Source organism: Epinephelus lanceolatus, chromosome 15 (genome assembly GCF_041903045.1).
Source record: "Epinephelus lanceolatus isolate andai-2023 chromosome 15, ASM4190304v1, whole genome shotgun sequence".
Classification (NCBI taxonomy): domain Eukaryota; kingdom Metazoa; phylum Chordata; class Actinopteri; order Perciformes; family Serranidae; genus Epinephelus; species Epinephelus lanceolatus.
In genome coordinates, this window is record NC_135748.1 from 22,143,399 (window position 1) to 22,170,092 (window position 26,694).

Here is a 26,694-nt window from a genome sequence, read left to right on the forward strand (position 1 = left end):
GCTACATTACAATGTACACAACTAGTATGTAAAATTCAGAATATGAAAATGTTTATTATGCTACAATGTGCAACAGAACATATACATAAGAGAAATAAGAATAAGGCATATATATGTGCAACATATGTTAAATATAAATTCAGCAGTGGTGTTGGAAAGAAATAAATTAGGAAACTGAACAATGGCTTAGGAAAGTTATGATGGGCCCCAGTGCCCACTATTATAACAGGCCTGAGTGCACGCTATCATGCATGTATTGTCTTGTCACAAATAGAGACTTGACAGACAACATTAATGTAAATGTTACTCAGCAATCATCACTGCATATCTGACAAAAATATCAAAGAAAGTAAAACAAATAATCATTTAACTTAATAGTTTTTATAGTATATTTATGGCCTATTCAAAAAAAGTGTATGATTTTGTTTTAGATAGCTACTGACTATTTAAAAAACTACAAAGAAGAAAGAAAACCATGACGCAGATGGGTTTGCCTTTTTGTGGACGTATATAGCAAATGGCACCACCTTTTAAATTAATAATTGTATTGTTTTTTTTTATCATTTATCTTTGAACACAGGTATATTTTCAAGGTAGCAATCTGAATCACTTGCAAGGGCCTGCTCTCTGTACGGGCCCCTCCAATCCACAGGCCACGGTGCAGTTACACTGCCTGCACTGTCCATATTTACACCCCTGATACCGAAAAATATTGCACGGTTGAATAGTTGCTGTAGTTGAACTATTGCACCAATTACTGTACAGTTAAGGCGGAAAATTTGATGCACCTTTTAGTCCCTTTTGCACCGTTGAAATACAATAAATAAATTATGGAATTATAAATGCTTTTTAACCTCTTTTCATAGAAGTAAGTGGGGTAATATTTATTTAATAGCTCGACAGATATTTTTAAAACCTTTATTAGTTATTAGATGTTCATGAGGTACGCTCTATTTTCAATTAACTTTACCAAAATGTGTGTAAAAAACTAAATAGACTCTTAAAGTGAAAGGTTTAAATCCTGTGCGGAAGTGACGTATGTATTTTGTCAGTGCGTCAGTTTCCAGATAAAGGCGGCAGCGAAGAGAAATTTTGAATTTGCGGGCTAGCCAGCTAGCTGCTAGCATACTCCTCGGATTTAAATTAACAGTTTTTCCTTTCCCCTCAAACAATGGCGTCGTGTCATCATTTATTAGAACACACTAAACCGCGGTTTGAATCTCCTGCCAAGATATTTGCGAAGTTAAAATCCAAAGTACAGAGAGAAGGGATGTGCGCGAGGGACGGGACGTTTACGGTTAAGGATCCGCTGTGTAACGTTACAGAGAAACACGGAGCAGTTTTTAGGTCGCCCAGGAAGAGAGCAGAGAGCACCAGGATGAGCGAGGAGCTCAAGGAGAATCAGAGGTCTGGTTTCTATCGCGATGAAGCTCAGGCTTTGACTTTTTCACCCATATCGAGTCCTCGGAAAACCTTCGGATACTCAGACGTTAGCAGGCGCGTGGAGGAAGTGCCCCCTGTGACAGAGGTGGGACATGGATGCACACCAAGACAGAGAGCTTTCCTGGAGGCAGTAGCTGTGTCTCACCCCTCCTCTCTGGTCAACAGACAGCAGAGCCACACAGACCCACCTCAGGTCAGAGACATGGGTGGTTTCAAGGTGACCAGCAGGACTCCAGTTAAGACACAGCCAGTGGAGGAGGACTATGACAGCAGTGTGTTTGAGGAGGAGTGCGCTCCTCTTGACAAGCTGATGTCTTCAGCCTGTATGTTTCCCCCCATGAGGAAAAGGCTGAGGAAGAGAAAATGGGAGCCACAGGAGTTTAACAAAGTCAGCAGCAGCACAAAGGAGGCCAGCGATGAATCCATGAGTCAGCCACAAGAGAGGAAAACCTCCAGTGCCTTCAGTGAGGACGACAAGACTTACATGGAGGATTTGGGCAACGTCAGAGGATTCCCTGCTGAGCCGTCAGAGATGAACCAGTTCACTCATGAACCAGTGCTCCCATCACCAAGAATCCTCAGAAAGAAACGTGAGATATTATTGCTGCTTTATTCTTTATACTTTATTTTATTTTATTTTAGTAGGTGATGCAGGTACAAAACAAGTGAAAGACGTGACAGGGACAACACTATGTGGGAGACAAAGCGTATAAAACAACAATTAACACAAGAAACAAACATTTGAGCATTGAGTGGCATTTTGTGTGTGTTGGTGCGTGTTGATGAAGCAGTGAAAAGGGGGCTGAGTTTAAATAAGAGGAACCGTTGCAGATAGATTAAGCAAATTTAAGTTAGGAAATAAGGAGACAGAAAAATGAATATATTAATGAAAAAAATAACAAGAAAAATAAATAAATATAATAATAATTTAAAAAAAAATCTCTCTCCTAACCCACACCCCACCTCTGTCTTCTTTTTTAAATTCAATTAAATTAATTACAAGTTAATGAAATTGCAGGGGTTCCCCCCCCCCCCCTCAGTCGCCCCCAGACCCTGGAGAAGGGGCTGACTGATGGAGGCCACCACCTGCTGCTTCTTTACCTATAGAACAACCCCCAGACCCAATGGGATGTTGGAGGTGTGTGTGTGTGCATTCATCAAATCAAATGGCCCTTTTCTTTCCTTTCCCTTTTCCTGCTTTGTTAGAAGTGAAACTCTTTTGCTTGCATCATCACTTAGAGGGGAAGAAACTGACTGCTGTTTGCTGTTTCGAACAGGTTGCCTTGTTAATGTGGAAAGAGCTCCTACGATGTCTCCAGCCAAGATGTTCGCCTACATGAAGGAGAGGGAAAGCAGAAAGGAGCAGCAGGAAATTCATAGAGTCAGCAGCAGCACGAGGGATCTCTTTGACGCAGGTGAGTGTGATATGAAGTGGAAATACCTGAATCTAGCAAAGCAAAAAGTTTGAGCTGATGTACTTATGTTCCTGTTTTGGTTTTTCTGTGTCATGTTTGCATGTTGCATTGTGTTCTTGATGTTTTCTTGTAGATGCTTTCCATCAGTCCAGAGACACGTCTCACGACACAGGTGACATGGAGGATGTTGCTTTTAGAGGTGTTCCAGACAGCGCGGTTCCTGTCAGTCAGTCCAGAGTAGAGTCAGCTGACAGCCAATCCGACACAGATCCCTCTGAGGATGTCCTGAACCCTGCTGTATCGCCGCAGCATGTTTTGCTTGAAGACCCGCTTGTACTCAATACGCCACGGATCTCCATACCGAAGAAACAAGAGCCAAACAGATGGCCCCAGCGCACAAAATTCCCAAGTGTGAGTAGCGGACACTTATTTTAAAGCTAATATGCATCTCTTTGATAAAAGGGGTGACGTTAGGGGAAATTAAATAGTCTGATGTTGATTTAACATGCAAAGTCAATCCACTGAACCATTCAAGGTTTAATTTGCAGGCACATTTTAGATCATATTGTCCTATTAACAGTTCTACTCTCCTAATCTACTGCTCCTACTTGGGCTTGTGTTTTCCTCTTCAGCAGGAGAGTGTGATTTATCTCAGAAAGTGGTACCTGAGGAAGAATAATAAGGGCCTGTTCGTAGATGGAATTCACGAGTAAGTGTTTCTCATCACATTATGGTTAAAAAAAAACACCAATGCAGTCAAAGTTTATTGTAACCAACTGTCAGATTGTCCTCAGAGACAAACATGCTTTGGATGTGTGGTTTAATGTGAACTCTGGGATGTTTCTTACTTCTCTTTTCCGCCCAGGTACGACAACATACCATGGAACAGTAACATCATTGTGGAAAGGGTTTCAAAGTCTGTGGTGAAGACGGTCTCCGGCAGGGTTTACATCTTAGTTGGCAAGATGAACACGAGTGTCAAGTCCGGTAAGCCAGATTCTGTGTGGGTGGATATTTTCCACTGAGAATATGTTTTACTTTGTCATAAAGAAGTTAAGAAAACTTACACATTAATGCAAATGTAAATACTGCGTTGTTTAATATTTTTTCATGTATCTTTTAACTTGTTGCTTGCAGAGTTTCCCAAGTGGCTGCTGAAGAAGTTTGCTAATGGTTTTCCTCCAGACTGGGAGGCACTTTACGAGAGGTTTCTGTCAGGGTCAAGAGAGTAAGAATATTTATTTTGTCCTATTTATGCTGTTACAGGTGCAAGATTGTTTTGTTTTGGCTGGGGACGTTGAATTTATTAGGCATGAGATAAAATAACCATTTGGTGGTTTAAACTTTACAATAATATTCACAAATCCTTAGCTCTTAAAAGTCAGCTTTTTTGAAGAGATGAATTTTGTTTTGTAGTAGTGATCCCAGCAGAGAAACAGAGAGGAACAGTGAGGGGAGAGGCATCACATCGAAGACAAAATCTGGGGCTTCCTCCGTCAACCATTCTATGAAGCAGCTCAGAAAAAACACTTTTAAGACACGTAAGTAGAAGATGAATGCTTTAGCTAACAGCCAAGCTAATAAATCCTCTGAACAAGAACAATCAAGGATGCATTCTTTGGTTAAGAGATCTGTAGAAACCACTGCCTTTCCCACACCTCTTGTTATTTTGTGCTCTCTGTTTGGTACATTAGTTTGAGAGGGAGAACAGAAGCCCATTGGTCCATTTTAATTTTTATACACATGCATCACACAGAGATTTATTGTAATTGTAACAAGACTAAAGCAGAATTTATACTCCACTACACACGTGGCCTATGCTGTTGTGAGCATTTATACTTGTGCGGTGGTGTGTCTGGGTCACTCTGCAGTTACACCTCCAAAACACTAGTTGGTGGCGGGGTTTCTGTGAAGTGCTGTAAAGTTTAGCTGATTCAAACACAACCAAAACACACATTAAACATGGCTTAATAGCGACAATTTCAAACATAAGTACACAAATCAGCTTCACTATAACTCGCAGCATTCACACACAAAGCATTTGTCTTTTGCTGGACACATTTTCCCCACAAATACAACATGCTAATGTTTTTAGCACAACCCTATGGCATTTTACACTGTATAAATTAGCCTAGCAGCTAGCGAACGTTCCCTCTTCTCAAACGAAGCCAGGGACAACAGCAACATTTAACAAAGGTAACGATACAAAATTCAGCTCCATTACAACTCACACGTTTCACTGATAAAACAACTGTCTTATACTAAACACGTTTTCCAAACAAATACAACATGCTAACGTTATTAGCATAAGCCTATGGCAGTTTAATATGTATACAGTCTGGAACAAAAGAACTGTAGCTAACTTCCCCCTTAATGACAACTGCATAGGGGGCGAATTTTTATATAAGTCACCTGTTTAAATTTTATTGAGCATTACACATTACAGGCGCGGACACTTTTACTGGCAGGCTGTCACCTCTGGCTCTCAGTTAGACCCACCCCTGGCTCCACCATAGGTCCACCCTTGTCCAAATATGGTTACTTCTGGCTCCAAAAAGAAAATAAAGAAATGGTGATGGCCAGAATGCTGAACTCGAGGTGACATCACAGAAGCTACGTCTGTTATTTTCCAGTCTGTGGGCTTTATATAGGTAAGGCAGTGCTTTGAGCTAAATGCTAATGTCAGCATGCGTATGTGCTCACTATCATACTGCTAATGTGCTGGCTATAATCTTTACCATGCTCCCCCTTTTAGTTTAGTGAGTTAGCATGCTAACATTAGCACTAATCACAGAGTACAGCTAAAGTTGATGAGGACGTCACTAGTTTTGCAGGTAAATTGAAGGTTTGGACAATTTTTACTTGATGGTTGTTGCTAGATATAAAGTCAAGGATTGGGGTTCATCCTCTGGGGACCATGAATGGGCACCAAATTTCACGACAATCCATCCAACAGTTGTTGAGATTTTTCCGTGCAGACCATAGTGGTTGAGTGGCTGACTGACAAATCTACATTGCCATCTCCGGAGCTGCTAACATGGCTAAAAATGTCATCTCAGATTTTTATCCTCACGTTGACACTTGTAATCTGTGGTAAGTTTATCTTACATTTATTTTCTCCTCCTGATTCTCCAGCTGATTCCTGCCCTCCAGCCTCATTGTCTTCTGCAAAAGTGTCCCGGAGTGGTCGCACAATCAAGCCACCTCTGGAGTATTGGAAAGGAGGGAGAGTCATTCTGGATGCACAGATGAATGTCACAATCCATGAATGTTATGACACCTCCATCTGCATCCCTGTAAGCACCTAAAGTTGAGCTCAGGACTTATAATAATCCAAAATATCTGTTTATGTACAAATAACTGATATTTCAAATGTTAATTTCTGTAACTCACAGGAGGTCACTACAATGGTGTCTACGAGGGCGTCACAGAAACCTGTCCATGTGTTCCTGCCCTGCAGTGAAGGTAAAGATAACTTAGATCTGTATTTTAAGTATTGTGAGATAAGTTATGAGCTGCATGCAGATAACGGTCCTCTGTGTGTCCAGGTCGTAAGCAGTGTGAATCAGCCAGCGACGAAGGAGCATCAGTACCACTGAGGAAAGTCAAGGCTCCACTCCGCAAACGCAACGCAAGAGCCAGAGTTAATCCTGAAGAGAAGCCCTCTCATTCACCTGAACCTTCTGTGGAGACACAAAGCAGCACTGACGAGAGGTCTGGCAGGAGAACACGGTCCAGCCAAAGGCGTCCAGCTAAAGAAAGAACACTCTACGTGGATACTGTCCCTCACAAGCAAAGTGAACCCGAAAAGACTTCAACAAAAAAGGCACATCACACCACAAGGCCTTCAGTGAGAGCTTCAGGCAGCAAACGAGCGACCTCAGCATCCCAAGAATCTGTTAATGATACAACATCAGCATCATCACCCGAAGAGGTCACTGGGAGGAAGAAGCAGCAGAAAGAAGCGCACAAGGGGAGAAGCAGGAGAGCTCTAAAGTCACGGCCAAACTATGTAATAGAGTCAAACGATTCATTGCAGTCGTCTGAGGAGTTTGAGGATGTGAGGAAGAGAACCAAAGTAACACGAAAAACACATAAACAGAGCAAACGCGGCAAGTCATCATCACCCAAAAAGCCTTCCCCTAAGTTGACACAATCCAGCAAGAAACCCAAGGCATCGAAAGACATCGCTCCGATTCCACAACAGCAGGATGAAGACGCGTGGACAGAGACAGAGCTTATGAAGCTACAGCAGTACGTTTTGTAGAGCTACAGATTGAGAGAGTAGCAGTTTGCAGATTTAGAGTTGCATCTCTCTGTATCATAACCTTATGTCTTACTGGTGTATGTGTTTGTGTTATCCAGGGCTGTGTCCTACTATCCTAAGCACATGGAGGGTTACTGGACAAAGGTGGCGAGGATGGTTGGAACACGCTCTGCAGAAGAGTGCCACTGCCAGTACACATCCCAGGGAACCTCCCGGACTCCTGCTAAGAAATCCAAGAAGACCAAAAAGGAAAATGTGGAAGCACCGAAAGATCCAGGTAGAGAAAGGTTTTAGTTTGGGATGCAAGCTCGCTGTTTTCTGGAGCCTCTTTAGCTCACAGTTCCTGGCGAATTACTTGGATTACCTTTAGGCATCTCCAGGGATTTTCACTATTAGTGAGTGCCATCTAGTTTCATTATAATTGAGAGAAGGCAGACATCTCTACAGCTGATATCTCCAACACTCTGCAAATCAAATTACAACAATCTAGACTCATCAATAGCACTACATGTAAGAGGTAAAATATGTTATTTCTCATTTTGTGGTGAACTATCCCTTTAATGTGTTGGTAGTAGTCGTAATAGTTTTGCAGTGGTACTTTCCATAAACCTGTAACAGATTTTGGGTGCGTCAAATTGGTGTCTCAGTTCCCCTTTAAAGGTCCAGTGTGTAGGATTTAGGGAGATACATTGGCAGAAATGGAATGGTGGTGGTGTGGTTAGCATTGTCACCTCACAGCAAGAGGGTTCCTGGTTTGAACCCCAGGGAGGGGGAGCCCTTCTGTGCAGAGTTTGCATGTTCTCCCTGTGTCAGCGTGGGATTTCTCTGGGTACTCCAGCTTCCTCCCACAGTCCAAAGACATGCAGGTTAATTGGTGACTCTGAATTGTCCGTAGGTGTGAATGTGAGTGTGAATGGTTGTCTGTCTCTATGTGTCAGCCCTGTGATAGTCTGGCGACCTGTCCAGGGTGTACAGTGTCAGCTGGGATAGGCTCCAGCGCACCCATGACCCCTAAGCGAAAAATGAATGAATGTTTTCTTGTGTGTATAATCACTTAAAAATAATAAGAGCAGTGTTTTTGTTACCTTAGAATGGGCCGTTTATATGTATGCAGAGAGAGGGTCCTCATACATGGAGATAGCTATGTTCCTACAGTAGCCCAGAACGGACAAAACAAATACTGACTGTACATAGGGCTTGTAGGAGCCAATAGGCTAGCTTCTACAGGGCTGTTCAGATTTTTGTGTCGGCCACCATAGTATAAAAGACCCGCTGAGACGAGGAAAAAAAGATTTATATACGTGAAAGTTCTTTATTTAGTGTTTAAATCATCTGGTCTGTTTGTTTTGGGGAGGAAGAGACCTTTGCAGGTAATGTGGCTGTGGTAAAAACCTCCTGAATAATGAACACTGAAGGAATTCTAACTAGGAGAAGCTTGAGCTGGTTGTAAGCTGGTTTGCAAAAGAGACGACATGTGCAACTGTAGAGATCTGACAAGCTGTGTTCTATGCCTGGTTACAGATCATGCAGTTATATCGGCCCGAGCGGGGACCTTCAAGAGAAAGCAGCAGGTGCGTCAGTTCCTGGAGGCTATGCCCAGAGACGATGTTGAGGATGTGTTCAGTTCTGCGTACATGCAGAATAAACGCTTCGAGGTTTGTTTCTTTCTGTTTCGAGATTTCACGATGAGGACATTGTACAAAATGTATGCTAACCCTCTCACCTGTCTTGACGGATAGATACCCTCCATCTGTCCAAGTGAGCACGACTTCAGATTGCCTGACATGGAGCCCCTGACCCCCATGTCCGCAGGTTTCCCCGAAGTGAAGACTCCTCAGTGCCTGCATATCACCCCTGGCATGATGGGTTCTCCCAGCAGGTGAACAACACTGACCTCTGTGTTCAAGCTTATGTGAAGTGATCGCAGCATAACTAACTTACCTCGTATTGATTTTAAAGGACCAATGATGACAAGTACGTCTATCAGCTCCAGAAGAGGATGAAAAAAAATCAGTTTAACGTCTGCAAAAAGACTTCAAAGACAAAGGTAATTAATGATAATATTAATAGTAATTCATATATTATATTTCTGAGATTCTTTTTATCCTGAATCAGGGGGATTTTAATATTCAATTAGTAAAATAAGAATTTTCTTCTTTGTCTGTCACAGAGTTTCTCACCCACACCATCAGTTAAACGATCAATGAGAAGATGTGGTAACGCAGGTAGGATTCCTGAGAGATGTGCAAAACAATCTCCTACAGCTAATACTGATATGAATTTTATAATGCTTGTATTTTAGTAACACAGGTAGACTGTTTAACGTGATATTCATTAATGCTAAGGCAGTAGTTTCATTACAGTGAAGTAGTTCTGTTTTTTGTCTGTCACTGTATGTATCTGTGTTTAATAGTTGATTCTCACACTAAGATTTTCAGAAGTTTGTTGAACACATTTTTGCTGCTGTAATTGAAAGCTGATATTTCTGCATTTGTTTTGTAACACAATCTGTTTCTTTCCTTTTGCACTTGAAGAAGACACCTTTGTAGTTTGGGAGATGTTCCCAGGAAACAATGGCGCGCTGTCTGACAGTGAAGAGGAAGAGGATTTTTACTTCACAGACAACAACTGATTGGAGCTGAAAGTCATTATTTTAAATAAAAACATCAAAAATTGTTTGAATGAATTAAAATCAGTGGAACAGAGGAGAGATGTGACTTTTTCCCTTGACGAACTCATGATTTGAACAATAAAACTTGCAGTTTGGAGTTGAATTATTTTTTAAATGTAAACTCTGAGTTGATCTCTTCAGTGTGAAACAAACACCATGAACAGTCACTGATTTTAACCTTTCAACACAACCTGCAGTGACAAGTGTAAAAAATTAGACACATGTAGTGTTTCAGCAGTGTGGCATTTTGTACAGTTAATAGTTGGAAATTTCTTTAAAATTTGAATATGCTGTAAAAAAAAAAAAAATTGACTGTTCCAGTATGTACCTGTAAATATAGTTTTTGAATTTTTTCAGAAATGAGCTGTAACTGTTCTTTAAATAAACATTCTTTAATTCGTAGTCATGGTTTCTTTGTGTGTATTATATATATGTTGCATAAAAAGTAATCTTTCAGACTAAAGGAAAGAAAACAACCAAAATACACATTAAAGTTTTATTTTTGTTCAGATTTCTGTTTTGGTAATTTATGCAAACCACATATTTAATTGAATAATACCGCATTTAAACAAAATGTAAAAAACTAAATGACAGGAGGCCAGGGGCCACTCGCAGCAGCCCCGCACACATAGGCAAGGGCGTTCCTAGGATTTGTTAACACTCCAGGCTTAGTCTGGATTTGTCTTGGGGGGACTGGGAGATCCTCCCCTGGTACTTTTTTGATAAAGAAGCTCCATTTTGATGCCTTTTTATGCACTTCAGCACCTTGTGTAAATTTAAAGTACAAAAGAAACCCCCATTGTGAATCAATTTATTTTCACTGTGAATAAGAAAATGGTTGAGGGGCCACATTTGGCCCGTGGGCTGTGAGTTGAGTATCACTGCTATATGCAATACATGAAGAGCACTGCTGTCTGTGTAAATCACACATGCAGATGACAATAACACTAGTTATATTGTAGTGTTCACTTTTAATACATTTTAAAGTAATATGTTTGACTACCTGTCCACTTTGGAAGGGTAAATTTTGAGGCTATTTAAATAATTAATTACAATGAATGAATGAATGAATTAATGTATTTATTTGTCTTACTCTGAGCCAGAAATGTCCACTTCCTATCTATATTCTGAAGGTGTAGGGTTGTTCATATTATATTCAAAACCTGATTTATATAACATTTAATTCCTAAAAACAGGGTGAAAACAGATTTTTTTAAAAATGGCTATTTTCTGATTCAAAGAGTGTTAAAAGATATCCAACATTCCCTCTGTCTTAAAGGTCCAGTGTGTAGGATTTAAGGGCATCTTTAGGGCATTTTTATCAGTTTATAATTGCCTGAAAAAAGAACCATGTTTTTACTACCTTAAGCTGTTTATATCTACATATGGAGCTTGTCTGTGTTTTTTTTGTTTGTTTGTTTGTTTTACTTTATTGTGCAACATGGTGATAACAAAACATGTGAAAACAGGTGCAGAGACATACAGACAGTTAAGAAAGAACATTATATAGAGTGAGAAAGAGACATACAATGAAAATAAAGACTGGAGCCAACCATCAGAGAGAGCAACCTTAAAACACAGGATGCAGCGCTGCAGCAACAGAAAAGCAGGCATCAACTCTAATCAAAGTGAGAAGAGAGACCAATTTAAAAACTTACTTTATGATCAGGTGAAGGCTGGTATCAGTGGTGGGCAACGCCCAGAGAATAAAGAGGGGGTTTATTCACCCTGATGAACAGTCTCTTTTTTAAAATGTTTGTTATGTTTTCTGCTAGTTTCTGCAGGGTTGGGGGGAGGAAGCTGATAATATGATGAGCAAACCGCCAGACCTGAGGAAGGGGATGCTAAACTTTATCAGCAGCCTTTCCTTTCCTTTTTTTTTATACGGGGGATGGATGAGCAAAACATTGGGCCTAGAACGGGCCCTTCATGTTTTTGTTTCACCCACCATAGTTTCCTTCATTTACCTTTCATTACAGAGGATAATTCGAACAAACAGTTGGGTGGTATTCATTCCAAAACTTACTTGGTTTATCTATAAAACTATTTAAAATCTTTTTGTCCCCCTGGAACCCCATTAATAATTACAGGGACATCCAACCCTGTGATGGGCTTGGTTGTAACAATGGGTCAGAGTGTCTTTGATGGTTAATTACTTCTTGCTACACATTTACATACATATTTCAAGCCAAGACCTTAAGCTTTAATTTAATGTGGAAATGACTATTGAAAGATGTTTTGATGATGAGCAATTTACACCAGAGTAAAAAGTGTGACAACTAACCTCTACATCCTTAAAGCAAAGTACAAAAGCATCATAGATATAGTCCAATATAAAGCGACAGATTCCTTGCCCAAATGTTCCCTTTGTATATAAGATAAAGGTTGTTGAATGTGCCAGACGGCGCGTGCAAAAAACCCCTAGTGACTAACAATGTCACGTGAGTGCTGTCACGTGACCGCTGGGGCTATAACCGCCTGCCCAGCAGACACACAGCCGAGTTTAGACAGTGTACCAGCCGAGGACACGATGAACACACTGTGAGTGCTTTAAATAAGTTTACTTATGTTATAATATTGTTTTATAGGTGAAACCAGGACAGAAATTAGTCAGTTAACGTTAGCTCTTTCAAACGTGGCTCATATAATGTGGCGTGTTTTTAGTTTTAACCGGTGTGCTGACCTAGATAGAGACAGATAGCTGCTGCTAACAGAACAGGTTAAGGTGTTCACATACTGCTAAAGCTAATATAAATATTAAAGTGTCTTTTTGTCACAAATATAGTGAGCAGACCGTTTTATACGAGTCTATCTTTGTGTTGAGAAACCCGTGTACGTTGACCTACTGAGCTAAGTCACATTGAGACTTTGTTTTCCTCCTATAATCCTGAGATAACACACGGAAGTCAGGACGTGTTTGTAATATCTCCCCGGGACATGTATGTGCGTATGAATCTCAGCATGTGGACATGTTTGTTCAACAGTGTTTTGTTTCTCTTTCTTCCCACAGACTGACCTTCTCAGTCCCCTTGTTGTTCAGCTCGGTGGTGTGGAGTGGATATCTGGAATATGACCAAGATGTCTTGTGAGTAAATCCATTTTAAGAGCCATTTCCTTATCCCTCTGTCATCTATACAATTATCCTTGTATCTCACCTTGCTTGAATCCTTTTTGTGAAATTTGAAAGTCAAGCCTTTATTGAGTTTTTATGTAGATACAGATCAGCCCATGTGCAGCTGAGACTGGTGTGAAAGGAGAAATCCATAAAATGATATATAAAGTGACTTGCAATTATTATCGCTGCAACTGCTCTGTGGGTTGATTTTAGGGAACTTATACTCTGGTGACTTTTGTTTGCAAACGTGGCTTCAAATTCAGTCTCAAAATCAGGTTCAGATTTTCCCTCACTGAACAGTTTTGGTGTCTCGGACCCGCAATGTCTGTGGCTGTTTTCAAGAGTTTAAAAACCTTGTAAAGATCTCATGAGCTGCAGGACAGGTTGGCACAAATCTGGACCAATCATTCAATTCAAATTACTGACTCAGTCCACTGTAGAATCACAACAAGTTCATCAGTACTTGAAATTCAACAGGTTGGTCAGCAGCTCTGTATTCAGTGTCACAGTGTCCTTTGAAGTGAAGCCTCTCTTAGTGAAATGTCATGAAATGGTTCTCGTCTGTCCTCAGGATACCAGACGACTGGACTCATGTGCGTCGTGTGGACCCCTCAGAGGAGCTGGAGCTGACCTTTGCCCTGAAGCAGCAAAACACTGACCAGCTGGAGGAAACACTGAGACAGGTCTCAGACCCTGACTCAGCACAATATGGTAGGCAGGGCTCTGGCTGATAATTGCCAGTAGTCTTCAAGTAACCTAAAAAAAAAAAAATCAGCTTACGCTTGTCACTTTTCTGTTTCTAACTCTGTCAATGCTCTGGTTTGACAGTTTAAAAACAGCTGTAACTGATGCGACAAATGCTTTTTTTATATGACTGAGGCCTGTTTTGTCCTCCGCAGGTAAACACCTCACCCTGGAGGAAGTCTCCTCCCTGGTGCGCCCGTCTGAGCTGACCCAGAAGGTGGTGCATCACTGGCTGCAGAGCCATGGGATTACAAACTGCCTGACTGTTCGCACTCAGGACTTTTTACAGTGCACCATGACTGCAGAGTAAGCATATCTTTTTAAGATACATTTGTTCTGCTTACTCAAGTAGTTTCTACTTGCTCTTGACACACTTAACACAAAAAACCCAACCATTTCTGCCTCAGCTTCCTCCTTGTTTAAATCATGTGTAGGCCATGCTGTTATCTTGTGAGACTGTTCCTCTTTCTGTGGTTACTGGTCAAAATCACACTAACTTTCAGCTGCAGGCTTTTGCAGGTCATAAATCAAGGCCAAGGTTGTTGGACGATGATATTGTTCTACTTACTGGCCGCAGTTAAACAAGTACACTCATGGAGTAAATTTAAAGTTATAGTATGCGGGATTGTTGGTTACTGATTATAAACACGCTCACCAGCAAAAGTGAAAGTAAAAGTCTGCCTCGCTGTATCTGCGTATTTTCAGTCTGGCACCTGGTCGTTACCTTTTTATATAAAGCCATGACCTCACCTGAGCACTGTGGGGCTACATACTCACAAATGTCCCGAAAGAGAATAAGAAGAAAATACAGGCAGAGAGCAGAGTCTCTGCAGATAAAGACACTCCACACACTTCTAGTGATGATTGAGAGGGATTGCTTCTGTATGAGTCTATACTTTTTTTTTTTTTTAAGGAAAATCCTGCATGCTATATCTTTTAAACAGCTGCACTCATAGAATAATTTTAACTTATTTGGAGTTATATCAGTTTTAAATACAAGCCAGTAAGTTTGTTTAAAATCTGCAATTAGGGATGGGAATCCAAAACTGGTTCTAGCAGAGAACTGGTTCCTAATTGTCCAGTCTATTGAAATCGTTTGCCTTCGAGCTTACCAATTCCTTGTATTGATGCCGGCATGTTTTTCTGACAGTTGCACATTGCAAAAAACATTGACATCTCCTGTGTTTGTGCTGCTGGAAACTTGCAATAAGAAGGAGTCATGGCAGAGAGCTGGTTCAAAGTGCGGCGTTAACAGTGCATTGTATTGCCAGTAAAAGGATCATTTTAAGTTAGGGTGGAAACATCAATATACATGCTGAAACATCTTTCTGCAAGTGCTACTGCTTCCCAACTGAGCAGCATGCCCGTTAGCGAGGGTAAATATTCTAAGGTATAACATTAGTGCCACGCAGGCAGGCTGAACAGATTTTCTTTGACTAAGAAAGTAATTATCTTTTGCAGATGATGACCCTTGTCACATGGATACCTTTTTTTACTCTGTTACCACACTGTGTTCAGACTGAAGAGATAATGATAATTGATAATTGATGCTGCAGACCTGTGTAGGCCAACATTTTTTCACCCAGAATATTGATCAGGAATCAATAAAGAACAAGACAGATGAGTAGAAGCACTAATGGCATTGGTATCAATAAAGTCTTACCAATTCCCATCCCTCCTTAACAGTGTATTAGTTTATATGTTTATGATTTTGTTTGTTTTGTGTGTTCAGGGTTGCAGAGATGCTGCTTCCAGGTAGCAAATTCCGCCGTTACACGAGGGACGGCCAGTCTGTGGTGAGGTCTTCAGCTCCATACTCTGTTCATGATGATGTTCACCAGCACCTGGACTTTGGTGAGAATAGTTTCTGCAGCTGCAAAATGTTCACCTGTTATTTGTAATTGCTGTGTACGTAGGTTAGACACTGTAATTAATTACAGAACTTTACAAAACTGGAAAGAAAGAAACAACCCCAACATCCCAGGAGCACCTTCTACTATTCGATTACATATTAAAAGAAAGGAAAATGCCCTTTAAAAAAAAGAACAACCAAAGACATTAATTTCTCAGATGTTGGGCCCCATTCATCAATATCACTTACCTACCTGTTGAGCACGAACCAGTATACATACATACAAACCAGGGCACCATGTACATTTGATGCAACACAGTTAGTAGTTCTAGTACCTTGTTTGGATAGTAAACTTTCTCTGTAATACTGAAAATTAAATTTACGGTGCCGGCCTTGGAGCTCTGTGGCTGGCTTCCAAGCTTCTGAGTGCTTTGTGCCTCTTTGTCTAAACCTTTTGTTCTCACCCAGATGCACTCTCAGGTACCAAAATTTGGCACAGGTGGATTAACTGTGAAACAGTACTTGGTAGTACTGATGTAGTTCGGTCGGTACCCATAAAAGTGCCAAGTTCAGTACCCAGTCCTAACAGACATTGACCTGTCCTCACCCCAGTAACAAACAACCCACTACTGCTGGTGACATCACTGCCCCACCTCCACATCCCTGCCAGGGCCCTCCGTACTACAATAGCTAACACATCTAAATAGTAAACTATTGATTTGTTTTACTGTTTGTTGTTGTTATCATTTTTATTTTTTTTATTTTTCCTCCTTACACGCACACAATCATTCACATAAACATGTGTGCCATATTTAACAAGTTTCCCCAAATTAATTGTTGCTTACTTACTATGTGTGTGTGTGTGTGTGTGTGTGTGTATGTGTGTGTGTATGTGTGTGTGTATGTGTGTGTGTGTGTGTGTGTGTGTGTGTGTGTGTGTGTGTGTGTGTGTGTGTTCACAGTTGGAGGTCTTCACCGTCTCCCTCCTAAAGGTCAGGACCTCATCAGAGCGTCCTCCAACAGGAAGCGAAAGCAGTCGAAGGCAGGGCTTCACCTGGGAGTGACTCCCGCTGTCCTGAGGGCTTGTTATAACCTCACAGCAGCTGATGTAGGAACAGCTCAGAACAACAGCCAGGCTGTAGCTCAGGTGTGACTGTCTCATAATGAGTTCATAATAAATTGCTGTGTTGTGTTGCTGTCAGACATGTGTACATTAGTTTAGACACTAACACCATAACTAGCAGTATACTTTCTCACTTTAGGAAGCTGTTTTCTCTTTTAGTTCTTGGAGCAGTACTACAGCCCTGCAGACCTGGCCGAGTTCATGAGCATGTATGGCGGAGGCTTCAAGCATCTCTCCCAGGTGGACCGTGTTGTAGGTACTCAGGGAGCGGGAAAGGCTGGACTGGAGGCCAGTCTGGATATAGAGTATATCATGAGCACTGGGGCAAACATCTCCACATGGGTCTTCACCAATCCAGGTTTGTATGAGAGCAAGGCTTTAAGGGATAGTTCAGACTTTTTCAAGTGGGTACTTGTTCTCAGTGAGCTAATAACCTACAATAGATGGAGATCAGAAGGCCCCCAGTTTGGAGTAGCAGGCAGGAGTACCAGCATGGAAGCTAAGCAACGTACTGCTGTGAACAGGGGAAGCAGCAAAACATATTTTAGCCACCTAAAAATAATCAATATCAGTTTAAGTGTACACAATATTTAGAATATGTTCACTGCGTAACCTTGCTGTCAGCCCCTTCTGACAGGGAACTGAAGCAGTTATCTGCACGCTCTTCAAAGCCACCAAATTCTTTTGGCCCAAAACAGTAATTTTACCTCACAGAATACAGGAGCTGCTAGTCTACTGCTGCCTCGATCGTTAGTTTGTGTGATTGCGTGACATTGGTGAATCCAAACTAACCCTTCAAAACACCAGAGTCACTAAATAACACAACACAAACAGACCAAGCAATCAAGGCAGCCTTAGACCAGCAGCTAGTGTTGTCAGGATATTGGAATTTCTAACTTTGATACAGTACCTTTAAAAAAAAATGTCAGTATTCAGCACCATCAAAACTACAAGGATAAAATGACATTAGGGCATAACATTTAGATTTTTTATTAAGACAGTGTCAGTTTATCTTCTCTTGGTTAATACCAGGGGACCACAGGACGTCCTTTTTTTTCTTTAACTGTATTTTTATAGTCTCTTTTTGATAAACCACAAAATTACAAAAAAGGAGAAAAAACAGACAGATTCCTGAACAGACAGGTCACCAGAGGCAGCACAACACAGCTCATATGTTGTCAGCAGTCAACTTCCTGTTAAGGGTTATATTCCCATTAGTCTGAGGAGGGAAGGCAAGCATACAAAGACAATATCAACAGAGCATCAGGTAAAAATCCTTTCAAGTCCACACAAGTCTTCTTCCATCTCACCCTCAAAGGGAGTAAAAATAACTATTGTCAATCAATATTCCATACACATGGAAGAAATAGGAAGAAAATAATGAATATGATAGTATCCTACCCCACACATATATACATTTAAGAAAGGAATACAAAGCAGATAAATACAGCAAAGAAATCAAGAGATGATAAAATAATAATAATAATAATAATGATAAAGGAATAAATAAAAATACGATTAATCCCTGGAAGACCAAAAACTTATGAGGAAGACAAAACAAACAAACACCAAACAAAAACAAACACACAGAACAACAGAATGTGTAAACATGAATAATGAGAGAGAGCACCAAGCACAGCTGGTACTGGTGTATTGATACTGCAGAAAACAAGTATTGAAACAGCTTCAGACATTCAGAATTGATATGTATTGATAAATCGAAACTTTGAACACTTCCAACAGCTCCCGTGTTAAGCAAGGCAAAGTTATGGTCTTTGTTCACAGTCTGCTTACTTTGAAGAGAGCATAGATCACGGCGTCAGTTCCGTGTGTGTGTGTCTGTGTGTGTGTGGAACTGAAAGGAGAACATAAAATTGAAAAAGTACAATGACTTTCAATCCTTCAATTTAAAATAATTTTGATGGTTAATTTTGAGACACTAACCATAATCATATGAAGTCTGAGTGTTAACAATGACAGTAAAAGAAATATAAGGTGTTGAGAGACTAACAAAGTCATACAATAGGAGATAAAACAGCATAAAAGTTAAAGTAATAGAGTCAGCAAAAATTAATACACACAGTTATTTTTTGACTTTCTGTTACAGTCTGACCACTCACATTTAAGCTCTATGGAAACTCACGCACACACTTTCATTTCCTCATTGTCCTTCAGGCCGTCATGAGTCCCAGGAGCCTTTCCTCCAGTGGATGGTTTTGCTCAGCAACATGTCCGACCTGCCCTGGGTTCACACTATCAGCTACGGAGACGATGAAGACAGCCTGTCTACTGCGTACATGATGCGCATCAACACAGAGTTTATGAAGGCTGGTGTCAGGGGGATCTCTCTGCTCTTTGCTTCTGGTCAGTAAGGAGGAAGTATGCAAAACACATCCACATGCTTTGTATTTGTTGCACACAGAGATATTTAATAACACTCACAAACAACACTTCATCTATACTATATCCGTAAACCTACAGGACAGTTTCACCTTGTGACATTTTCCTGTTACACGTGATGATTGTGACCTCATTTGTTTCTTGTTTAGTTTTTATTCCTTTAATTTGGTTAGTAAAATAAAACATCCTGTTTTCGGGGCGTCGGTGGCTTAGTGGTAGAGCAGGCGCCCCATGTACAAGGCTGTTGCCGCAGCGGCCCGGGTTCGAGTCCAGCCTGTGGCCCTTTGCTGCATGTCATCCTCTCTCTCTCTCTCTCTCTCTCTCTCTCTGTCTCTCTCTCTCTCTCTCTCTCTCTCTCTCTCTCTCTCTCTCCCTTTCACACTTAACTGTCCTGTCCATTAAAGGCAAAAAAATGCCCAAAAAATCTTTAAAAAAAAAACAAAAAACAAAAAAAACATCCTGTTTTCAGTAGTCAAAAGACATTTCTTCATCACATGTAAGCTGTAAGTTTTATAACGGCCTGAGGGGGAGCTGATGATGTAACAAAAGCAAGACACCCTCGGTCTCTTGGGCAACGTGTCAACTTACTGTGGCTTTTCTCCATTGTTACTGACAGAGCGTTATCCTTCTTGAAACATGAATACACCACTATTGTTATAAATAAACACCCTGGCATGTTGGCTCTGGAAAAACAGGTTTACACGTTATCTTTTGACCTGTAGCTTTTTCCGGAGTTTGGAACAAAACTGGACAGGCTGCCAGTTTTCTGTCAGATGTGTTGCGTAATAACCTGCCACATCGTCTCTGATCTTGTTTAATGAGCGTCTCGTACATCAGTCTTAATCTGCGATTTTGTGTCATGCTCAGGTGACAGTGGTGCAGGCTGCAGACATTTGGGCAAAGGACAAAACACCTTCAGACCAAGTTTTCCTGCATCAAGGTAAAACATGTCTACGTCCACAGATCCAAAAGCAAAACAGTCTTTGCATGACACTGATACAAGCATGTGATTGGACTGGCCTTTGTCTTATGGATGACATATGGATGTTCCATTTTAAATTTATAAAGTGAAAAATTGCAGTGCTGCAGACAGAAGTCCATCCAACCCTCCTCTTTCATGTAGAGCATCCAGTGTAGTACAGGTTTTGAAATGAATACAATAGCACTCTCAAAAATGTTCTAGTCTTAACAGGTTTGGGGAAAAACGCTAAACATCTAACGCTCTATGCCCTGCCTCTTGTTCCCAGCCCATATGTGACAACAGTAGGAGGAACCTCCTTCAAAAACCCATTTAAGGTCACATATGAGGTCACAGATTCCATCAGTGGAGGAGGCTTCAGCAACGTCTTCAAGATGCCTGACTACCAGGTAATAATATCTGGTCATCATCTCCTTTAACGCTCAGTTATTGCAGACAGTGTACTTTATGCTGTGTGTTTGTGCTCCTGTAGGCCAGCGCAGTGAATGGGTATCTGAAGACTGTTGGAACAGCCCTTCCTCCTAAGTCATATTACAATATCAGCGGCAGGGCCTATCCGGACATGGCTGCCCTGTCGGATAACTACTGGGTGGTCATCAACAGACTACCCGTCCCCTGGGTGTCCGGGACCTCGGTAAATATATTAAACTTGGTTATACTTTTTTTGTGAATTGAGCATTGACATTGTCACAGAACATGTAAGTAGCTGTACAGTGATTTTCTTAAGAGTAAAGTAAGTAGAAAGCCCAGTTTTACAAAAACTTTATAAGATGAACAAGAAACACACAAAATCAAAACACAACATGGCCGTAACCACCTATTCACTGTAGCATAGAGGGGACTATTTTCAATGGCCCTCTGTGACCTAACCCTCCAGCTGGGTCTGATATACTGACATTTTTTGACATACTATACTATGACATATTTTGACATACTATACTATGGCATTTTTTGACATACCATACTATGACATATTTTGACATACTACATTATGACATTTTTTGACATACTACAGTGCCCTCTAAAAGTATTGGAACAGTGAGGCCAATTCCTTTATTTTTGTTGTAGACTGAAAATATTTGGGTTTGACATCAAAAGATGAATATGGGACAAGAGATCAACATTTCAACTTTCATTTCCAGGTATTTACATCTGGATCTGATACACAACTTAGAAGATAGCACCTTTTGTTTGAACCCACCCATTTTTCATGAGAGCAAAAGTATTGGAACATGTGACTGACAGGTGTGTTTTGTTGCCCAGGTGTTTCCCAATTACATTGATTATTCAAACAATAAATAGCACTGAATGTCTGAGCTGAGTTTCAGATTGGGTACGATAGGTTTTGCCTGTGCGGACTGCATTTAGAGGTGGAACCAACATGAAAACCGAGAGCTGACTATGGGTGAAAAAGAAGCAATTGTGAATCTGAGAGAAGATGGACAATCAATCAGAGCCATTGCACAAACATTGGCCATAGCCAGTACAACCATTTGGAATGTCCTGAAGAAGAAAAAAACCACTGGTGTACTAAGCAACAGACGTCGAACAGGTAGACCAAGGAAAACATCAGCAGTTGATGACAGAAACATTGTGAGAGCTGTCAAGAAAGACCCTAAAACAACTGTTAGTGACATCAGCAACAACCTCCAGAAGGCAGGAGTGAAGGTATCACAATCTACTGTTCGCAGAAGACTTCATGAACAAAAGTACAGAGGCTACACCAGAAGATGCAAACCACTCATTAGCAAGAAGAATAGGAAGGCCAGGCTGGAATTTGCCAAAAGGTACAGAGATGAGCCTCAAAAATTCTGGGAAAAAGTTTTATGGACTGATGAGACAAAGATTAACTTTTTCCAAAGTGATGGAAAGGCGAAAGTTTGGAGAAAGAAAGGGTCTGCTCATGATCCCAAACATACAAGCTCATCTGTGAAACACGGTGGAGGTAATGTCATGGCTTGGGCTTGCATGGCTTCTTCTGGGACGGGCTCTTTCATCTTCATTGATGATGTAACACATGATGGCAGCAGCAAAATGAACTCACAAGTCTACAGAAACATTTTGTCTGCTAATTTAAAGAAAGATGCAACCAAACTGATTGGGAGATCCTTCATCATGCAGCAAGATAACGACCCAAAACACACTGCCAAAACAACAAAGGAGTTCATCAGGGGCAAGAAGTGGAAGGTTTTAGACTGGCCAAGTCAGTCTCCAGACTTAAACCCAATAGAGCATGCATTTTACCTGCTGAAGAGACTGAAGGGAGTAACCCCCCAAAACAAACAACAACTGAAAGAGGCTGCAGTGAAAGCCTGGAAAAGCATCACAAAAGAAGAATGCAAAAGCTTGGTGATGTCAATGGGTCACAGGCTTGATGCAGTTATTGAAAGCAAAGGATTTGCAACTAAATATTAAGTCTCATTCACTTTAATCTATTTTAAGTTTATATGTTCCAATACTTTTGCTCACCTAAAAATTTTGTGTTCCGTTACAAATAATGCTATCTTCTAAGTTGTGTATCAGATCCAGATGTAAATACCTGGAAATGAAAGCTGAAATGTTGATCTCTTGTCTCATATTCATCTTTTGATGTCAAACTCAAATGTTTTCCGTCTACAACAAAAGTAAACGAATTGGACTCACTGTTCCAATACTTTTGGAGGGCACTGTATACTATGGCATTTTTGGACATACCACACTATGACATATTTTGACATACTACATTATGACATTTTTTGACATACTATATACTATGACATATTTTGACATACCATACTATGACATATTTTGACATACTACATTATGACATTTTTTGACATACTATACTATGGCATTTTTTGACATACCATACTATGGCATTTTTTGATATACCATACTATGACATATTTTGACATACTACATTATGGCATTTTTTGACATACCATACTATGACATATTTTGACATACTACATTATGACATTTTTTGACATACTATACTATGACATATTTTGACATACTACATTATGACATTTTTTGACATACTATACTATGGCATTTTTTGACATACCATACTATGGCATTTTTTGATATACCATACTATGACATATTTTGACATACTACATTATGGCATTTTTTGACATACCATACTATGACATATTTTGACATACTACATTATGACATTTTTTGACATACTATACTATGACATATTTTGACATACTACATTATGACATTTTTTGACATACTATACTATGGCATTTTTTGACATACCATACTATGACATATTTTGACATACTACATTATGACATTTTTTGACATACTATACTATGGCATTTTTTGACATACCATACTATGACATTTTTTGACATACTATACTATGGCATTTTTTGACATACTACATTATGACATTTTTTGACATACTATACTATGGCATTTTTTGACATACCATACTATGGCATTTTTTGATATACCATACTATGACATATTTTGACATACTACATTATGACATTTTTTGACATACCATACTGTGGCATTTTTTGACATACCATACTATGACATATTTTGACATACTATACTATTACATTTTTTGACATACTACATTATGATATTTTTTGACATACTATACTATGACATATTTTGACATACCATACTATGACATATTTTGACATACTACATTATGACATTTTTTGACATACTATACTATGGCATTTTTTGACATACCATACTATGACATATTTTGACATACTACATTATGACATTTTTTGACATACCATACTGTGGCATTTTTTGACATACCATACTATGACATATTTTGACATGCTATTACATTTTTTGACATACTACATTATATTTTTTGACATACCATATTATGACATATTTTGACATACTATACTATTACATTTTTTGACATACTATACTATGACATATTTTGACATGCTATTACATTTTTTGACATACTACATTATATTTTTTGACATACTATACTATGACATATTTTGACATACTATTACATTTTTTGACATACTAGATTATATTTTTTGACATACTATACTATGACATATTTTGACATACTATTACATTTTTTGACATACCACATTATATTTTTTTGACATACTATACTATGACATTTTTTGACATGCTATACAATGACATTTTTTGACATACTACATTATGACATTTTTGACATACTATTACATTTTTTGACATACTACATTATGACATTTTTTGACATACTTTACTATGACATTTTTTGACATACTACATTATGACATTTTTGACATACTATTACATTTTTTGACATACTACATTATGACATTTTTTGACATACTTTACTATGACATTTTTTGACATACTACATTATGACATTTTTTGACATACTATGCCATTTTTTGATGTACAATATTGTGACTTTTTTTGACATACTATGACATTTTCAAATGACATACTATGCTATGACGGTTTTTATGACATACTATATTGTGATTTTTTTTTTTTTTTTTTGATGTACCATGCAATGACATTTTTTGACATACCATACTATGACACTTTTTGACATACTTACCTATGGCATTTTTTGACTTACTATACTATGGCGTTTTCATGATTGCTTACTTTTTTGTGTTTCATCACATCTCTCATTTTTTGTTCTCCCTTCCAGGCGTCAACCCCTGTGGTTGGAGGCATGCTTTCTCTCATCAATGACCAGCGGCTGCTCAAGGGCCTGCCTACCCTGGGCTTCCTCAACCCTCGCCTTTACAAGCTCAAAGGACAGGCTCTATTTGATGTAAGTCAAGTTATTACTGTAGTAAAGTCTGGTTTCAGTTACCCCTTAAAGCTTGTTTTTAGACTTGATTTATGTAGCACTCCAACCTACACCCAGTAGCCACTAGTTAGTAGACCTGTATCTGTAATCTACTGCAATTGCATGTAATGTGAAGTAGAAGGAAAACCTTTTGCCAAAAGTTTTGTAATCATGGTTTGGTTTCTTTGCATCCTTGTCTCCAGGTGACTGAAGGTTGTCACTTTGGCTGTCTGGACGAACAGGTTCAGGGTCAAGGTTTCTGTGCTGTACCATCGTGGGACCCTGTCACAGGCTGGGGGACACCAGACTACCCTGCACTGCTGGCTGCCCTGCTAGCAGAGTGAAAATGCCGTCTGCTCTGAGAGCGGGTACTATACACACATCCAAAGGCAGGACGGTGGAATGGAGGGAAAACTATGCCTATACTTTAAATTTATGCCTCTTTGTTATGTTCAACTCATTTAAGGTTGAAACACAGAGTTTTAACAGTCTTCAGGAACGTTTTCATCCACCATCATCACTTCTGTTCATTTAAGGTCAATCTTTACTTCTTTATATTTTTATTTTCTTCAAAAGGCTGCAAACTGTTTCCTTTTATTTTTAGGTCAGCGATGGTGGTGGTTTGGGATTTTTAATACTACACTGCAGTTGCTTCTTTCTGCTGTTCACTGCATTTTAACTGACCTAGATTTCTTTGTGAATCTCTCAAACACTCTTACAGGCAGATTAGCATTAACAGTCATGCCTTAAATTCATGCCTAGATACACAGCAGTGGTGCGTGTTGTTAAACTGGTGGCTATGCATAAAGAACAAAAACATACTTAAAGATACACACCAGTCCACCAATTAGATGTACACATAGGCCTATTTGAATCCGTTTTCATATACATACAATATGATTAATGTAAGATGTCAATCAAAAATCTATATACCGGATGCAATAATTTTACCAGATCAGGAAATTTAGCGTAACATTAAATACAGCTTTGGTTGTAGAAAGAGTGAGACGGCCAAATGTGTTGACTGTTTTGCCATACTACTCTGCAGGGACAAGCTACGTACAAGTTATTTCATTTATTAACAAATAGACTACGTTTGCATGCAATTTTAAAAAATGTTGCTCATCTATTTGAAATAAAATGGGAACACACAGTACATGGCTCAAGGTGAACAGGACCTTTCTGAAAATTTGATTTTACTTTGGTTTGTTGCAGTTTGCTCTGCAGCTTCTAACTAACCAAATGCACTGTCATATGTGGGTGAAAAGTGATTCAGCAATTCTGCCCACCAGCATTGTTGCACTTGTTTTTATCTTTCAACCATGTAAATCCTCAGATCAGATGTATTTTATGTGAGAAAGACTGTTTGTGTTGTGTTCTTCTGTGAGTTTACTAAAGATGGATTTTTAATTGTAAATGATATTTGTGGTTTGGATTATCTGAAGTGTGAAGGCTGATCTGAATGCTTGTGCAAAATAAAATGAAGTGGAAATTATTGCAGTCTAATCTGATAATCACTGAATTGTTTCTTTTTTTTGTTGTTGTTGTTTTTAAATGCAAAACTGCCAAACATTTAACAGTTCCTGTTTCTAATAATGAAAATAATTTGAGCTGCAGCCCTAAAATATTGGTGTCACAGCTGAAGAACTCACCATAGCTAATATTTGAGATTACAGTTAGCAAAGTGAAAGCAAAATAGTTTTTCTTCCAAAAAAAAAAGAAAAAAGTCTCAAAATGAATCATTTAATTTCCAATGCAAATTTATACATTGTCCCTGGACTCCCTAGTGTCTTTGTGTCATGTCAGACAGAAACAATGTTCAGTGTGTTTAAAAAACATTGTTGTAAGATGTCACTTTCAAGCTGCTCAGTTGAAGTTTTAAGAGGTGATATAATTGTGAATAATGTA

At 39.5% G+C, this 26,694-nt stretch overlaps 2 protein-coding genes across 3 annotated transcripts; both read left to right on the forward strand.

Annotated features, from left to right (window-relative positions):
• Nucleotides 1–1,042: 1,042 nt before the first annotated feature.
• Nucleotides 1,043–10,198, forward strand: mis18bp1 (MIS18 binding protein 1). 2 transcript variants are annotated; one of them, XM_033642639.2, is made up of 16 exons: nt 1,043–2,033; nt 2,721–2,858; nt 2,992–3,269; nt 3,491–3,567; nt 3,724–3,845; nt 3,996–4,086; nt 4,275–4,399; nt 5,994–6,154; nt 6,254–6,323; nt 6,407–7,112; nt 7,224–7,402; nt 8,647–8,780; nt 8,865–9,004; nt 9,085–9,172; nt 9,296–9,350; nt 9,660–10,198. In XM_033642639.2, exons 1-16 carry the CDS (start codon nt 1,172–1,174, stop codon nt 9,755–9,757), a joined length of 3,324 nt encoding a protein of 1,107 aa, XP_033498530.2. In that variant the 5' UTR covers nt 1,043–1,171; the 3' UTR covers nt 9,758–10,198. The 2 variants fall into 2 exon arrangements, with proteins under 2 accessions (XP_033498530.2, XP_033498531.2); XM_033642640.2 differs by having other exon boundaries at nt 1,044–2,033; nt 3,494–3,567.
• Nucleotides 10,199–12,257: 2,059 nt separating this feature from the next.
• On the forward strand, nt 12,258–26,281 carry tpp1 (tripeptidyl peptidase I). The gene is made up of 13 exons (XM_033642641.2): nt 12,258–12,337; nt 12,807–12,881; nt 13,483–13,622; nt 13,811–13,961; nt 15,388–15,509; nt 16,470–16,654; nt 16,790–16,988; nt 18,806–18,994; nt 19,898–19,970; nt 20,278–20,398; nt 20,482–20,643; nt 24,643–24,768; nt 24,990–26,281. Exons 1-13 carry the CDS (start codon nt 12,327–12,329, stop codon nt 25,128–25,130), a joined length of 1,695 nt encoding a protein of 564 aa, XP_033498532.1. The 5' UTR covers nt 12,258–12,326; the 3' UTR covers nt 25,131–26,281.
• Nucleotides 26,282–26,694: the final 413 nt, after the last annotated feature.

Excerpts from the sequence above, each read along its gene's own strand:
- mis18bp1 (XM_033642639.2), top strand. The coding sequence starts at position 1,172 with ATGGCGTCGTGTCATCATTTATTAGAACACACTAAACCGCGGTTTGAA. Across the intron at positions 3,270-3,490 it reads AGCGCACAAAATTCCCAAGT|CAGGAGAGTGTGATTTATCT; the intron begins GTGAGTAGCGGA and ends TTTCCTCTTCAG. Across the intron at positions 9,351-9,659 it reads GAGAAGATGTGGTAACGCAG|AAGACACCTTTGTAGTTTGG; the intron begins GTAGGATTCCTG and ends TTGCACTTGAAG.
- tpp1 (XM_033642641.2), top strand. Across the intron at positions 20,399-20,481 it reads TCAAGATGCCTGACTACCAG|GCCAGCGCAGTGAATGGGTA; the intron begins GTAATAATATCT and ends GTGCTCCTGTAG. Across the intron at positions 20,644-24,642 it reads CCTGGGTGTCCGGGACCTCG|GCGTCAACCCCTGTGGTTGG; the intron begins GTAAATATATTA and ends TCTCCCTTCCAG.